This window comes from Lynx canadensis, chromosome A3 (genome assembly GCF_007474595.2).
Source record: "Lynx canadensis isolate LIC74 chromosome A3, mLynCan4.pri.v2, whole genome shotgun sequence".
NCBI lineage: Eukaryota > Metazoa > Chordata > Mammalia > Carnivora > Felidae > Lynx > Lynx canadensis.
In genome coordinates, this window is record NC_044305.1 from 137,701,927 (window position 1) to 137,718,697 (window position 16,771).

General features: G+C 51.0%; 1 protein-coding gene across 5 annotated transcripts in view; it reads right to left on the minus strand.

Moving 5' to 3' along the window:
- TRAPPC12 (trafficking protein particle complex 12) overlaps positions 1-16,771 on the minus strand; it is an 85,773-nt gene that overhangs the window by 62,287 nt on the left and 6,715 nt on the right. For all 5 annotated transcript variants that reach the window (XR_004343454.1, XR_004343453.1, XR_004343452.1 and 2 more), the window contains exons 2-3: positions 14,152-15,340; positions 3,812-3,928 (exon numbers count right to left, since the gene is read on the minus strand). Coding sequence is in view for 2 of the 5 variants with exons in the window: in XM_030311721.2 (XP_030167581.1) it covers positions 3,812-3,928; positions 14,152-15,336 (1,302 nt within the window). In the remaining 3 variants the exon portion in view is untranslated. The remainder of the gene's footprint in view (positions 1-3,811; positions 3,929-14,151; positions 15,341-16,771) is intronic.

Here is a 16,771-nt window from a genome sequence, read left to right on the forward strand (position 1 = left end):
AGCCTTCGCACTTTGTGTTCAGGGCTCCACACCGCTCTGGGTGTTTTCTCACGCTGATGAACGTGGCTCTCCTGCGTGTACTTCAGCTGTTCCAAGGGACTTAACTACGTAACATAACTTTCTTTGTCTTATTCAATAGTAAGGTTTTCAACAGCAGTTTTGGCTAATTCAAACAATACAGCAACAAACATTCTCGAATATGTCCTGTTAAGCACAGGTGCAAGAGTTTCTCTGAAGTACAGAATCAGAGGGGGGAATGTTGGGTCCGAGGTGCTGCACAGCGTTGATCTGATCAGCTCCCGTTACGTTGCTCTGCAAAGCGGGCCTTCCAGCTCGCGCCCGCAAGGACACAGGCCGCCTCCTGCACCCTGGCGGACGCCCGGTGCTGCCGTGTTGATGCGGCTGAAATGTACGACCCTCCTGTTGGACTCACATTTGTGATTCCCAATGAAGATGAGCACCTTTTCCAAGTTTATGGGCTGTCTGGTTTCTGCGAACTGCCTCCTCCTGTCATGTGCCCGTTTTTCTACTGGGCTGTTTTCATTTCTTAGTCATTGGAGGAAGGTCTTAATATCTATTTCAAACATCTTCTCTCATTCTGTGGCTCACTTTTTAATACTCTTTATGGTGTTTTTGTTGTATACAGGTTTTAAAGCAGTCAAATTTATCCATTTCCCCCTAAAATTTTTAAGAAATGCTTTTCTATCCTGCATCATTAAGAGTCTCCTCAATTTTCTGGAATTTAACAAATTTTGTTTTAATTTATTTGGAATTTATTTTTGAGTGTGCTAAGAAATAAAGATCTTTGTAATTCTTCCCTTTTGAATACCTCACTAATTGCGTGCGAACACTGACTCACTCCTCCTTTCCCTAACAACCTGTAACACGGCTCCTTCCACACAAGTGTGTGTTGGGGCCCCGCCCTGTGCCGAGGCAGGTCCGTGTTCCCTTTCCAGGATCACTCTCCTCCAGTGTCTGTCCCTGCACACGTTCCAAGTACAAGGCCTAGGGGACATATCCCTGTTCATGCACACCAGGCGTGTGCACACGCGCGTGGGCGGTTTATTTCTTCCAGCTTCGAGAGAGCATGGCCTTCAGCTGGACTGGCCTTACAGGTGATGGGGACCTAGCAGGGCTGGCCCGTACTGCCCTCCTTCCAGCATCCTGCGTAGCTCTGGGCAGCCTGACCACTGAGCCAGGGGGGGAGGCTGGAGGAAGGGGAGAAGAGGATTCTTCGAAGGACGGGCCAGGACGACCCAGCGCAGTGCTGAGTTCTAATGGCAGGTACCCCCTTCCTTCAAAACGCTGGGACCTCCCCTCAGCAACCTGTGAGCCACGACTGGGGATTACACGTGGCCTGCGATTTGAAATTACAATTTTGTATTTTCTCACCGTGCTTCTGGCTATTTCGATCTCATTCTTTTCCTCCTTCTAGTCCCCTTCCTGGAGATCCTCCTCCATTCTCATTATGAGATGTCAAAAGCGTTTGGTGAAGAAATGGTTTTTATAACTACAATTTAAAACATACCCTGTAAAACTTTAAGTTCTTACAAAAATCTCATCGTTACTGTAAATGACGTGTAGAACTCTGACAATAAGGTCAGTTTGATATGAGAAAGAGATCTAAATTTAAATAAATGTTCCTTTTTTTTTTTAACGCTAGGAAATAAGATATACTCTTTTTGAAAAACTGAACACAGGAATTCGATGACTTCTAAAAGATGAGAAAAATAGTCCAATAAAAGTCACTCAAGTAACCAACAGTATGTACATAACTTTCCCATCTATGACTCAAAAGGAATCATTAACTCTGTATATGATACTATTACAGGGATTAAAATGTCCTCCACAGGCTATGACATTCATTTCCCTGTAAATTACAGTCTTAAAATGCACGGACGTTACTTAGGAAAATACATTTTGAAACTCTTTCCTAGTCTTGATGATGACAGGAATTACTTTAGGACACAATTAAAATACCAGGGCAAGGTAATGACTGTTTTTAAGTATTAAAAAAATTTTTTTTTTTTAGAGAAAGAGGGAGAGAAAGAATCCCAAGCAGGCTCCACACTCAGCATGGAGTCTGATGTAGGGCTCGATCCCACAACTCTGGGATCATGACCTGAGCTGAAGTCAAGAGTCGGACACTCAACCAACTGAGCCACCCAAGCAACCCCCCCACCCTTTTTAAAAATACATACATATTTTTTGGTAATAAGTTTTTATAAATACATTTTCCACCTTAAATAGGTCTCCTTGTTAGGACTATAATAAAATCTCTCCTGGCTTTAAGTATTTTCAATGTACGAAAAGACCCCAAACCACTGTACCTATTTATTTATTTATTTCTTAAGAAAAAATTTTTTTAATGTTTACTTTTGAGAGAAACAGAGACAGAATGCGAGTGGGTTAGGAGCAGAGAGAGGGGGAGACACAGAATTCGAAGCAGGCTCCAGGCTCCGAGCTGTCAGCACAGAGCCCGACGCGGGGCTTGAACTCACAGACCGCGAGATCATGACCTGAGCCGAAGTCGGAGGCTCAACCGACTGGGCCACCCAGGCGCCCCCCACTGTACATATTTACCAACAGCGGAAACAATCATAGCAGGTAACGAGATTGCCCGTGGAACAAACTGGTCACGATGACTGTGCCCGGTTCCAGGTATACTTTTCTAACTGGTCATTACAGGGGCGCCCGGCTGGCTCTGTTGGGAGAGCATGCGATTCTTGATCTCAGAGTCATGAGTTCAAGCCCTGTATGTGGAGTAGCGTTTACTTAAAACACAAACTGGTCACCACCAGGTGACACTCCTAGTGTGGCCTGTCGCTCATGACGATGTCTTACAGCGGCTGCTTCCAGGCCGGTCAAGGCCAAGACAAGAACCCAACAATGCAAGAACCTCTTCGTTCGGCCCCGGAAATGCTCACCTGTCAAGACCTGTGACTTCATTAACAAACGATAAAGTGTGTAGATATTTAAAAAGTTGTTTCCCCTCCCTTTCAAAAACAGAGTGGCTCCACGTCTTTCCTTCCCAAAGCTTCTTAGCATAGGAATAATTCCAGAATCACATCAGTAAAAGAAACCCAATAAGGCATTTGATTTACACTTACTAAGAAATTAGATTCTAATTGCTTTATATGTAAAATATCTGCTGACCACCCAAACAAGTGACTCTTATTCGCCTTTCGGAGGACACATACTTCTGTACACGTGATAGAAGATGTGCAACAAAGAGGCAATTGTGGGGGCATACGATTCCCAGGGGTTCAAAGACTGCCAGAAGCATCTACCCATCCATGTTAAAACGCCTGCAGCTCAGAGAGTTTCCTATTACTATTTTCCTGTTAATACCTGGGACCACATCTCCACCTGGATAGTTGCACGAGTTCACTCCTGCTAAGGAACAAGGACTTCTGTGTGCATTTGTGGTGAACCCACCCATGCAACAATAAACCTTTTAAGCCAAGTGGAGACGACGGAGTGTTTTAAAAAAGCAGTATAAAATTATTTCTCTCTAGTTACTATATTTGATGAAGCATATTTAATCAAAGTATATGTTGCTTCGAGTAATTTGATCGTCTAAAATAATAGCTTTTTAACTAATTAAAAGTATGTTTGTGGGACGCTTTTGGCTGCACAGAACTGGTATCTAATTCAACAAAATTTTATTTCTATGCAAGGGCTCTAGGTAATACATCCGGAGTAAGTGACTCTAAGGAAAATATGACGAAGGAAGGAAAATATGACGAAGGAAGGAAGGAAGGCAGGACTTATAAAAAACAATTTCGAAACCAAACACGTCATAACTTACGATTAGCTGCTTCAACCCGACAAAAGTCTGCTCCACGGACTCAGCATTTAAGACCCGCCTCTTCGCCGCGGCTCTCTCACCCAGGAAGCGAAGCATCAGGTCTTTAACTGCATCCCCCTTGAAGGAATGGAAGAAAAATATGTCAAGACAATAAAACGTTAATTAAACTCAGCTAACCAGAACCCATAACTAAATGAGATTCCTCTTCTCTCCAACGGTGTATGGAGGTTAAAACGTGCCTACAGTAGTAACATTTCAGCTGCCCAGATGCTGAAGCATCACAGCCTTTGATCAAATGTGTATTTTAGACCTGCCCTTGCGGAGAAGCGGTAAATCCCCACCCCCTGCGGCAGGCCGACGGGAGACATACCACCACGCCAGGAGGAGGAGGGCTTCGCGTGGGCCCCCGAGGGGTGAAGAGACATCACAGGGGACAAAGGGCCGGGTCCGCGCGGAGGTGGGCTGGCCTCGGCAACGTGCCAGTTTGCCTGGGTCTCTGGGAAGGCCTCTGGGACCCGGCTAGAGACATCACTCGTGGCCTGGGCGCCCCTCCCTCCAGGGCTAGGTGCACCCCAAGCCCGAGGAAGTGAGAAGAGTCCCCCCGCCCTCAGGTCCTTCAGCACCCGTTCAGCCAGGCCCCCTGCTTACAGGAGGGTGCTGTCTGCCAGAAAAGGGCCCCACGGGCCTCTGCCACCCGATCCCCAGTGAGACGCCCCACGGACAGGGCAGAGGGGTGCAGGTGGAACTCGATGGCTGGCGAGGGTGTGGGGGAAAGGGAAGCCCAGCGCACAGCTGCTGGGACCTAGGACTCTGCAGCCGCCGTGGAGAACAGCGTGGGGTTCCTCCAGAAGTTACACATACAGCCACCTTACGGCCTGGCGGTTCCACTTCCGGGCATTGGTCCCAAGGAAACAAAAACACCAACTTGAGAAGATGTCTGTGGGGCGCCTGGGTGCAGGGCTGAGCGGCCGACCTCGGCTCAGGTCATGATCCCAGGGCTCGGGAGTCTGAGCCCCGCACTGGGCTCTGCGCTGTCAGCGTGGAGCCTGCTTGAGATCCTCTCCCTCTCCTTCTCTCTCCCCATCTCTCTGTCTCTGCCCCTCCTCTGCTTGTGCTGTCTCTCAAAAGTAAACATTAAAAAATAAAACAAAGGGGTGCCTGGGTAGCTCAGTCGGTTAAGCGTCTGGCTTCAGCTCAGGTCATGATCTCGCAGTCCATGAGTTCAAGCCCCGAGTCGGGCTCTGTGCTGACGGCAGGGAGCCTGTTGGGGCTTCCCCGTCTCCCTCTTTCTCTGCCCCACCCCCGCTCACCATCTTTCTCTCTCTCAAAATAATAAAACATTTAAAAAGAAAAAAGGAGGGGCGTCTGGGTGGCTCAGTCGGTTAAGCATCCGACTTCGCCTCGGGTCTTGATATCTTGGACCGTGAGTTCAAGCCCCGAGTCAGGCTCTGTGCTGACAGCTCAGAGCCTGGAGCCTGTTTCAGATTCTGTGTCTCCCTCTCTCTCTGTCTCTCCCCCGTTCATGCTCTGTCTCTCTCTGTCTCAAAAATAAATAAACGTTAAAAAATTAAAAATAAAATAAAATAAAATACACCCCTGCTTTAAAAAAAAAAGAGATGTCTGCACCTGCATGTTCATAGTGGTGTTATTTCCCCCAGTGAAGACGTGGAAACAACCCATGTGTCGTGGACGGATGAAGAGGGAAAGAGGAGGGGGTGTATTTGCACACGGCCACAGTTCTCAGCCATGAGAAGAGAAGGAAATCTTGACATCTGTTTCCACATGGATGGACCCCGAGGGCATTATGCTAAATGAGATAAGTCAGACGGAGAGACAAATCCTGTATGATCGTGATCACTTACAGGTGGAATCACAAAAACACAAAAACCAAAGCAGCAAAGCAGCTTCTAGGTACAGAGAACACACTGGTGGTCGCCAGAGGCAGGGGCGGGGAGTGGGGGCAGGCCAAATGGGACAGGTGGTCAGGTGCTAGAAACTTTCCATCACCACACAACCAGGGCGCGGGGATTAACGGACGGTGCGGAGCCGGAAGGAACCAGACAGCGGCGTGTACTTGCAAAGTTCTCATCACAAGAAAAATACTGCCGTAACCGTGGAAGGTGGCGGATGTAAACCAGACCGACTGTGATCGTTTCACGATACGGACAAATAGTGACTCGAGTTACACACTTGAAACTAACACACTGTGTCAGTTATTCCTAGATAGAAAAATAAATTTTCTTTCTTTTTTTTTTTTTAATTTTTTTTAACGTTTATTTATTTTTGAGACAGAGAGAGACAGAGCATGAACAGGGGAGGGGCAGAGAGAGAGGGAGACACAGAATCAGAAACAGGCTCCAGGCTCTGGGCGGTCAGCACAGAGCCCGACGCGGGGCTCGAACTCACGGATCGCGAGATCATGATCTGAGCTGAAGTCAGACGCTTAACCGACCGAGCCACCCAGGCGCCCCGAAAAATAAATTTTCAAAAAAGAAGAAAAAACATAAAGGGAAGATGGAAGGGGGAGGGGCCGAGGAGACAGTGGTTTGGCCAGGCCAGGAGGGGAAGGACTCCCAAGGCTGCAATGACCATGGAGACGTCCGACCTGGGGGAGGTGTGCAGGAGGACAAGACTAAAACCTCTCCGTCTCAGCGAGCTGATGCCAATGGTGCAGGGGAGCACGGAGAGCACGCAGGGACTGAGGACGGGGAGAAAGTCAGTGTGCACACCCTACAACTGCCCAGGTCCTTCCTACTGTCTCCCTACCCTCGGTGTGCGCCGGCAAGGGTAATCTTTCATTATCGTTCCAGATGGCGACACTTCAAAGGCACCACCGTGCGGGCGATGTGTGCAGGGGTCTGTGGCTTCCCTTCCCCCATTAAGGGGGAGGGTGGCTTTGGCGGGGTTCCAGGTCACGTGTCTGGTTGTGGCCCCGGGCGCCGAGCCACCCCTCCTGCATACACAGGGGCAAAGATGGAGAAGCGGCAGTTTTAAGGCTTTCTGCCTTCAGACAGTGAGGCTGAATGCCTCCCATGCTGCAGCCACAGAGGTGGCTAACTGGTCTAGAGGGACAATTACAGGGCAGAATGAAAGGAGCTCAGCCAGATGGCTCCATAAAGCTTTGCGGGAACGTGACTCCGTCTGGGCCAGAGGAGCTGCGAGCCAGGAAAGGGCCACTTCGCATCCTGATGCTGCAGAGGGAGGGCCATGTTAACCCCTTCATCCCTGCAATGGCCTCCGTTAACTAGACCACGCTGCAAAATCTTCTGCCCGTGAAATACTCTGTTGGTCGACATTTCGGCTGGCACAGGAAGTTCCTGGGACGTGAGCATCTGTGTGACAAACACATATCGCACCCACGAGAGCCCGGGGGGGGGGGGCTGCTGGTGCTGTCACTAAGTGGAGGGGATCACGGCACAGGGGCCACGGCCCCTAACTGCACGTCCTCCTGCGGTCACTGGAGAGAGGGATGCAAGCTTCCCCCACTGCGGGCTTTTGTCAGAGCCATGCCGCTGCACCTGAGACAGGGCCGCTCCAAATCGGCAAACTTGTAGGTGAGGGACTAGTGCACCCAAGGCCAGGGCAGGGAATGTGAAGAGACAGCAGGGGAACAAGCCAGGACTCGGGCAGGCGACGGGGAGGATGCCTGCTCCCCGCCATTGTACGTGGCGTGCAGAGCAGCGGCTGATTTCTGCTCACGGATGGCTGCGGGCCATCACGCCTCCTGCAAAGAGGGGACAGTTCAGCAGTCCCTCCTGGATTCTAGTGGACAAAGACGAAACGCAAGCCAGGGCAGCCGGCTCAAGAGTACAGGCTTTCCTGTCTGGGACACCTGAAGACACAATGGCCGTGGGGCAGCGATGCTGGAAAGGGAGCGGCCCCTGCGCCCGACCCGGCACACACGGAGCTCGGTGCATGGCTCCAGGGGACCGGCTCTGGAGCCTTCTGTCCTCCCGCTCCGGTGTGTGTTCTCTCCCGGGGTAAGCAAAACCACCAACGAACAACATCACACACACAAAAGTCAACAAAACCCCAAACTGGTGGAAAATGGAAAACAGTGCAGCCACTGCAAGACGGTTGGGACACTTCTCGCAGCGCGGCACACTCTCGCAGCGTGGAACATTCTCGCAACGCGGCACACTCTCGCAGCGCGGCACACAGGCTGCCACGTGACGAGCGCTCCCGCTCCTCAGCGCGAGGTACGCACTCAAGAGGAAAGGAAACAGGTCCACACAGAAACCTGCTCTCGGGTGCTCAGAAGGAGCAGTGCTCATAACAGCCAAAAAGTGGAAAGAAGTCAAATGTTCATCAGGGGATGAATGGGTAGGTAAAGCGTGAACAGTCATAACCTGGAACACTATTCGACGATAAAAAGGAACGGGGCCCGTCTGTGCTACAAAACGGACGACTCTTGAAGACGTCATCCGAGTGAAAGAAGCCAGTCAGGAAGGACCATGTGTTGTGGGATCCCATTTGTAGGAAACGTCTAGAACAGGAGAATCTGGAGAGACAGAGATCAGCGCTTGCCCGGAGCTGGGCTGGGGCGGGGGAGACGGGAAGGGAGGGTGAAAGCATTTGGGCTTCTATTCGGGAGACACAAACGTTGCGAACACCGGTGGTGATGGCTGCATAATCCTCTCAGAAGGCTAAAAACCAGCGAACCGTGAGAAGTGTGAACCGTGTGGCATGTGAACTGTATTTCCATACAGCTGTAGAATCAAAACCAAATCTACACCTCTTTTCTTGTGAGGCCCTAAACAAATCGGAATTTGAGAGATGCTTTTCCAGGGAAAGCAGTCTGACACTGTCACAGAGCGGCTTGCACCGGCCTCTCCAGATCTTCCACACGGACGTGCCTCAACTCAGGTAAGCAAACTTAGACGAGGGCCCGAGGAAAGGCCCGTCTGTGAGTGTGTGAAGAACGCAGGCGGCTGAGTGACTTCTGCTTCTGTCTGTTCCACAGTAACGGGGACTGGACTGTCCCAGAGTAAAAGAGTGATGACGCAACAGCTTTCAGACACGGAAAAGGACGGGGCTCTACGAGAAGGGAGAAGGGGATTTGAACTCTTGAATTCATAGGCGCTTTTGGACCACCGTGTGGGGAGGAGTCCCAAGCAGAGCACGGTGAACCTGTTGAGGTGAGGACACAAAGGCGGGGCTCCCAGAAGCTCAGGGGGCTGAAATTTGCAAGAGGGAGCCCCGCACAGGAGGGAGTCCTGGGAAGGAGGGGGCCCCGCGCAGGAGGGAGTCCTGGGAAGGAGGGGGCCCCGTGCAGGGGGGAGTCCTGGGAAGGAGGGGGCCCCGTGCAGGAGGGAGTCCTGGGAAGGAGGGGGCCCCGCGCAGGAGGGAGTCCTGGGAAGGAGGGGGCCCCGTGCAGGAGGGAGTCCTGGGAAGGAGGGGGCCCCGTGCAGGAGGGAGTCCTGGGAAGGAGGGGGCCCCGTGCAGGAGGGAGTCCTGGGAAGGAGGGGGCCCCGTGCAGGAGGGAGTCCTGGGAAGGAGGGGGCCCTGTGCAGGGGGGAGTCCTGGGAAGGAGGGAGCCCTGTGCAGGGGGGAGTCCTGAGAAGGAGCCTGAGCCCACTGTGGAGCACTAAGCAGTATGTGCACAGGGTGACACTCTGGAAGATGGGGCAAGATGACAAGGGAGCCGAACGATTCTCAGAGCTCACGCAGGCCGAAGATGTCCAGGTCAGGCCAGCTATTTGCGGCACTCTCGCTGAACACTGAGGCTTTGAGCAGATGTCAGAAAGGTCACCTAACAGTGGAAGCTACTCTAAACTCACCCTAAGAAGCTTAAAAACAAACCTGGAAAAGATCAACTAAATCTGCACATGACTTCCCTGCCTCCCAGGACAAAGCACATGTCTTTTTGCAGATGATAAAATACAGACTTTCAAAAAGACTAAACCCACAATGTCTGTCCTCTAATCAAAAATAACAAACGTGACAAAACAGGCATGTGTGACCCAGAACCAAGAGAAAACAGAAATACAAACAGACCCTGAGATTACAGAGATGATGGAGAACCTTAAAACAGCTATTATAAATGTGCTTGAGAATCTAAAGTAAAACTTCAACATAGCAAATAAAGAAAACGACATTAAAAAAAGAACCAAGCGCAAATTCTGGAGGAAAAAAACTACGAAGACTCCGCTGAAAAGCATCAACTGCAAACTAAAAAGTACAGAAGAGAAGATATATGGACTTCAGAAAGTAACAGCAGGAATTTCAACGTTAAGCAAAAAGAGAGAAAAGACTGAAAAGCAAAAAGAAATCCTCTGTGACCTCTTTGGCGATAGCAAATAATATGTGGAATCGCAGTCCCGGAAGTGGAGAGGGGAGAGCGGAAAACGGAAGAACTATTTGAACAAGTAAGGACCAAAACATTCCCAAACTGGTGAAAACGACAAACCAACAAGGTCGAGTCCCAAGCAAGATAAACATAAAAGAAAACCATGTGAAGGCCTGTCAGGGTCAAACAGCTGGAAACCAGGGATAAAATCTTAAACTCAACTGGAGGAGAACATGTACTTAGGTACAGAGGAGCAAAGATGAAAATTAAAATAATGATTATTTATTCTTGAGAGAGAGGGAGAGAGAGAGAGAGAGAGAGAGAGAGAGAAGAGAGGGACAGGATCTCAAGCAGGCTCTGAGCTGTCAGCACAGAGCCTAGTGTGGGGTTTGAACCCACAAACCTTGAGGTCATGACCTGAGCCGAAGTGGAACGCTCAACTGACTGAGCCACCCAGACGCCCCAAAGATAAAAATTATTATAAACTTCACGTCCCGAACACGTTGGAAGGGCATCTCTGAAGTGCTAAATGGGAAAAACATCTGTCAACCTTGAACTTTATACTGTAAACATACTGCACATCCAGAAAAAAAATAACCTTTAAAAATGAAAATGAAGATCACACAACTAAAGCTGAGAATATCTGTAGCTGGCAGTCCTGAGTAACAGGTACGTCTTTGGCTTCCAGGAGGTTCCGGACATGGAACGGCGCGGAAGGGCGATTTCACGTAGACGGTGGGTTTCCCCGAGGGGACTCCTGTCAAATCCCACTGCAGGAAAGGGGCGGGGGAGGAGAGAACCAGGGACAAGAGAGGGGGTGGTGGAAGGATCCAGTCTCCAAAGGCGCGTCAGGTGCGCCAGGCAAACGATTCTCTACTTCCGTTCCTTACTCGTTCTGAACTACTTCCCCACAGACTTCCGATTTACTTCTTGAAGAACAGAGGCCACGGGGCCCCTGGGGGGCTCAGTTGGTTAAGCACCCGACTTCGGCTCAGGTCATGATCTCACGGTTTGCGGGTTTGAGCCCTGTGTTTGAGCAGAGCCTGGAGCCTGCTTCGATCCTGTGTCTCCCTCTCTCTCTGCCCCTCCCTCACTCACACTCTGTGTCTCTCTCTCAAAAATAAACATTAAAAAAAAAACAACACAAAAAAACCAGAACAGAGGTCACGGACGACCACAATGAACTAAAAGAGCCTGTCCTCCTCCTGACATCACTCTGGTGGGATGGTGTGACGCAAGCTCACCTTTAAGCCGCTAACTTAGCGCAGACTGCCATGGATGTCACTTTGTAAAGAAACAAATTAAAAATCTTCTCAACTTTTACCCCACAGGAAGGCAATTTTTAATTAGGTACCAATAGGTGAGCAATTTGGAAAAATGTCAAACTTGAGTGCTTTAGAAAGCTGATTGTGCATGAACAAGTCTGCGATAGTAACAGTGACGAAGGCGAAACTCAGTTACGGGTAAATCCGCGACATGGTTTTTTTTTGTTTGTTTGTTTTGTTTTTTTAAAACGTTTTTTATTTATTTTTGGGACAGAGCGAGACAGAGCATGAACAGGGGAGGGGCAGAGAGAGAGGGAGACACAGAATCGGAAACAGGCTCCAGGCTCTGGGCCATCAGCCCAGAGCCCGACGCGGGGCTCGAACCCACGGACTGTGAGATCGTGACCTGGCTGAAGTCGGACGCTTAACCGACTGCGCCACCCAGGCGCCCCCGCGACATGGTTTTAAAAGCTTGGTGTGCACAGAAAGTTAACAGAAAAGCCAATCTTCCGTCTTCTGGCGAATACACCAGCCCGTCCATTCAAGGTTAACCGTACGGTTTTCCTTGTCTGTTTTGGGAATGAAAGGTTCTTTGAAGGGTGATACACAAGCAAACACACATCTAGCACATTTGTTACGTGGGAGGGTCAAAGGTATTTTGGGAACTGTTCTTCGTTCAAATTTCAACTCACCACGAGGTTCCCGAAACAGCCGCTGTGAACTCCAAGACGTTACGGAGGGACTCTTGCAGGAAATAAAGGAAGAAACACTGCCTCCTGCTTGTCCCCCCGCGTTCTGCCCAAGCAGTGGGAGCTCCCGAGCCCTTGCTGACTCGTGGAACGTTCTGGGTATTTCACGGTTAGCAGCGTGGAATTGGGGAGGGAAGTCACAGCAGCTTTAAAGCGGGGGAGGACCTATGCCAGGGTCTCCTACGTGACTCAGTCCAGGTGCAACCAGCAGAGAGCTTCGGTGCTCGTGTTTCTTGACTCAAGAATGACTGACGTTTTGGGCAGGACGACCGTCACGGTCTGACCCTAACCAGCCTGCCCCGTGTTCAGCGTTCGTGGCCCCATCCACGAAACGTCACGCGCTCACCCCAGGCCTCTTGCCAACCGGGAGAGAATTACAATCAGTGGGAGAAGCAAACTGCAAACCACAGACTCTCTGGAGAGGAAGCGCCGGGAGGCCGGTCCCACCGAGGTCCCGGGAACCGAGCAGCAGAGCACAGAGACCCCAGGAAGGGGGCAGGGAGGAGACAAGAGGCAGAACATGAAGGCCCCACCGCAGGTACAGCGGATGCACGCGGGGCCAGGGAAGGACCGTGTGGAAACGTCAACCTAATCCCACGGGTCCCAGTGTCCCCTGGACTCAGAGCCCGTAAGTGGGATGCGTTAGAAAGATCCCGCAAAGGTAAGCGCATGTTCGGTAGCTCAGCCTGAGCGGGTGGAGGGGACGCCTCGAACACCGCCCCGTCGACAGCACGCGCGCAGCAAGTGTGGGTCTGGTGCCTGAACAGCCGTCGAGACCACCACGCGAAGTGTCCAAAGCCTGTGGGCTCGCGCTTCTCGGGCCCTAGAAAATAACTAAGGGCTCCACGTCCCCAGTGGGGCACTCGTCCCGGGCTCAGCGGCTCACCAAGGTTTACCAACATAAACCAACACGCACCGGGCTTTCCGACCCAGCCAGGTGTGTGCAGCGGGGCTGCGGGAGACCGCCGGTCCCGCCTCCAGTTCCGGGAGGACACACACGCGCAGGACACGTGGCTGCAGCCTGGCCGGGGCGGCGCCCCCCACGCACCGGGCCGGGCAACAGCTGACGACGCCCCTGCGATCTGCCCGATGTGCTGCAACCGCCAGCCGGCGACCTGACCGTACCAGTAGGTGTCGTGTGCGTGTCGTGCGTGTAAACGTTTTTACCGCACTGCACACGCTTCAGGCCATCTTGTACTCAGGCTTTCAAATTTAGTAAGAATCTCATTAAAAATTCTGTTATCTCATCATTGCTATTTTATTTTATTTATTTATTTTTCAAGTTTACTTATTTATTTAGGGAGAGTGCACACGCACACGTGCTTGGGAGTCTCTGCCTCGCTCCTTTCCTCCCTCTCTCTGCCCCTCCTCACTCACGCTCTCTCTCTCTCAAAATAAATAAACATTAAAAAAATAAGATAATGGAAAATGGAAATAATCTCATTGTCTTGGATTACTAGATTGAACTTTTCTATGTTACTGTTTATTCTCTAGAACGTTCAGACATTTTTGTGATTTTTTATTTTGGGGGGGGCCATTCATATTTTTCTTAATGAAATGTATAAAACCTCTTCCTACATAAAGCACATTATTTGGTAAACAACAAAAAAAAGGAATGGGGGTTATTTGCTGAAGCTTAAATGTCACAAATAACGTGCTCACACAAGGTTCACAGCTATTTCTGAGAATTCTGATGTAACTATCTACCTTGCGGGCGTTCACTTCCAAGACTCTGATTAGTGCCTTAAACACATTTTATTAGGGAAATCAACGGAGTTCCAAATTGACTAGAGACATAACGCGGACTCTCAAAATGAGAACTTTAGGAATTGCCGGACAAGGCAGATTTTTCAGTCCTTGAAGGCGTTTTTACATGTGTGTATACATACATGCACACACACACACACACACACACACACACACGAATGGGGGGTGAGTGAGAAGCCGGGGAAAACAGAACGAGATGGAAAGGAGCCGGATGTGGACACGGGCGACCTATTTCACTGGGAAGTGCCCTGCGAGGCGGCCCGCACCTACCTGGATGTTGTCGAACTTGAGGCCCGGCATGGTGAGGCTCTCCTTGTCTACGAACACCGTGCTGTACTGTTGGGTTGCCACTGAAATCAAGATGTCCCGGGTCCCCTCCCCGGGGAGCCAGGCATCGCTCCTCCGGTCCATCTCGCTCATGCTCAGGGCGGTGGCGAAGGGGTCCTCGCTCCCTGCAAACACGGCCTGGATCTGGGAAAACGGTTTTGGAGACTGAGGAATTTCTAGGGAAGCCGTGGGAACGGCGGACTCTGACTTTTCAATCCCCGGGGAGACACAGGGCGCAGCAGAACCCGGGGATCTCGGTCCCACCGGAGTGGAGAGCGAAGACCGTTTCTCGGGAACGGAAGAGCCCGCGTTGGGGTTACTGACGGAGATGAAAGTGGACGTGGTGAAGGAGTCAAAGAAGTCCGAGGCCAAGGAACTAGAGTTGCCGGGGTCACCAAAGAATTTACTGAGGCTGGGGCTTGGCTGGACCGCCTGGGGAGGGGTCTTGGCCACCGCGTCGCTGGCACCGCCACAGCTCGGAGACTTCACCATCTGGGACTGGAAGCCGTCCTGCAGCAGCAGGGGCGGCTGGGAGCGGGCGAACGACTGGCTGAAAATGGTGCACACGGGCACGGGCTCCTCGTCACGAGGGGACTGCCTGCAAGGCGGGCTGTGCCCCGGCCCCTCCGGGCCCGGGTCCTCGGCACCCTCTTCTCCCAAGGCGGGAGCACCTTTTACTTCTTCGAGCTCTGGGTCGGGGGTCACGTCAGAGCCGCCTTTAGATGCGCGGTCTCCCCCGTCTCCGTCGCTTCCAGTGTCATTGCTCAGGGCGTCGACTGCTCCTTCACCCACCAGACTTTCCGGTCTGGGATCAGCGTGATCGTCTGCAGGCTCCACGACATCCTGCAAACAGCCCAGCTCACCTGTGTCGTCCTCGCTATTGTTAGGAGAGTCAGAAATGAGGACACTCTCCATCATGTGCTCATTAAGCTTATCTACAAAATGATTAGAGTCTTCCGATATAGTCTCGTTCTCTTCAGACCCAAACTCGTCTCCACCGAGGTCGATGGTCTCCTCATGATAGAGGAGCTGGCCCTGTTCTCCCTGCGGAGTGGTGCTCCCGGCTCGCCCATCGGCCGGGAGAGATTCCTCGGCCGCGCTCTGGCTGGCACCGTTAGCGTTCTCCATGGTCCTGAAGCCAAGACAGAAATGAACCAACCTCATCAGCTTTCCACCTCCGTCATTACTGAGCTGACTTAAACTTACAGACAAATGGTGGCCACATGACATCATACATTTGCCCAAACCCAAGGAAGGCACACCGCCAATGGTGAACCCTAAGGTAAACCGTGGACTCTGGAGGATAATGATGTGTCCATGCAGGTGCACCGCATGTAACTGTGGGGGAGACACAGGGCACACGGGAAACCTCTGAACCCCCGGCTCAATTTAGCAGCAAACCTCCAGCTGCTCCAAAAAATTAAGTCTATTAGAAAATCTTTGTCAGTTACATATTCGAAAGACTCCATTTCTCCAGCCATCTATCAACTGACTGACTGATCACGGTAAAAGACACACCCCATCTATATTACTTACCGTCTTAACCATTTTTGAGTTTACAACTAAGTGGTGTCACGTGCATTCAGTGTGCAACCAGCACCACCGTCCATCCCCAGAACTCTTGTCATCTTGCAAACTGAAACAATGTTCCCATTAGGCACCACCTCCCGGGGCCCTCCTTCCCCACCCCTGCTGCCAGCTCTGATAACCGCCTTCTACTTCATGACTCCCTGGACTTCATTACTCTATGTACTTCACTTAAGTGGGACGCCATGGTACTTTTGTGACTGGCTTATTTCACACAGTGTAACGTCCGCAAGGTTCACCCAGGTGGTCGTATGTCAGAATTCCCTGATTATTTAAGGCTGAACAATACCCCACTGTGTCTACACATTTTTTTAATCCACTCATCCACTGATGAACACTTGGGTCACTTCCACACACTGGCTACTGTGACTGCTGGTAGGAACATGTGTGTACAAACATCTCGGGGTCCCCGCTTTCAATTCTTTTGGGTATACACCCAGGAGCAGGATTGCTGAATCTTACGACAATTCTATTTTTAACTGTTGTTTGAACAGTCAACAAAGCGTTTTCCATAGTGGTTGCATTCTGTGAGACCGTGCATAAGGATTTCGATTTCTCAGCGTCCTTGACAACACCTGCTATTTTCTGACACTGGCCATCCTAAAGGGGTGAGGTCTCCAGCTCTTTAAACCCTAAGTGTTCTTTAAGATTCAGTTGAAGACATCCTCTTCCAACCTGTAATAATCTCTCCACATCCTCCCTGAGGCACGCTGACTGCTAGAGCTGATAGCAGCAAACTGGACCAGTTACTAGCACACACCGGGCCCTCGGCACCGATCTAAGATTTGTGCGTGTACATTCTTCCTGGATTCAGAACCACCCTGAGACCTACTCCATCGGGCAGATGAGGAGGCTTGCGCCTGTGGAGCTCATGCAGCTTGCTCAACGTGTGCCGCTAGTAAGTTGAGAAACCAGGGCCAGTTACAGCTGAAATGCTGTGTGGACACGGGACGGGAGAGGCCACAAAATGAAACGA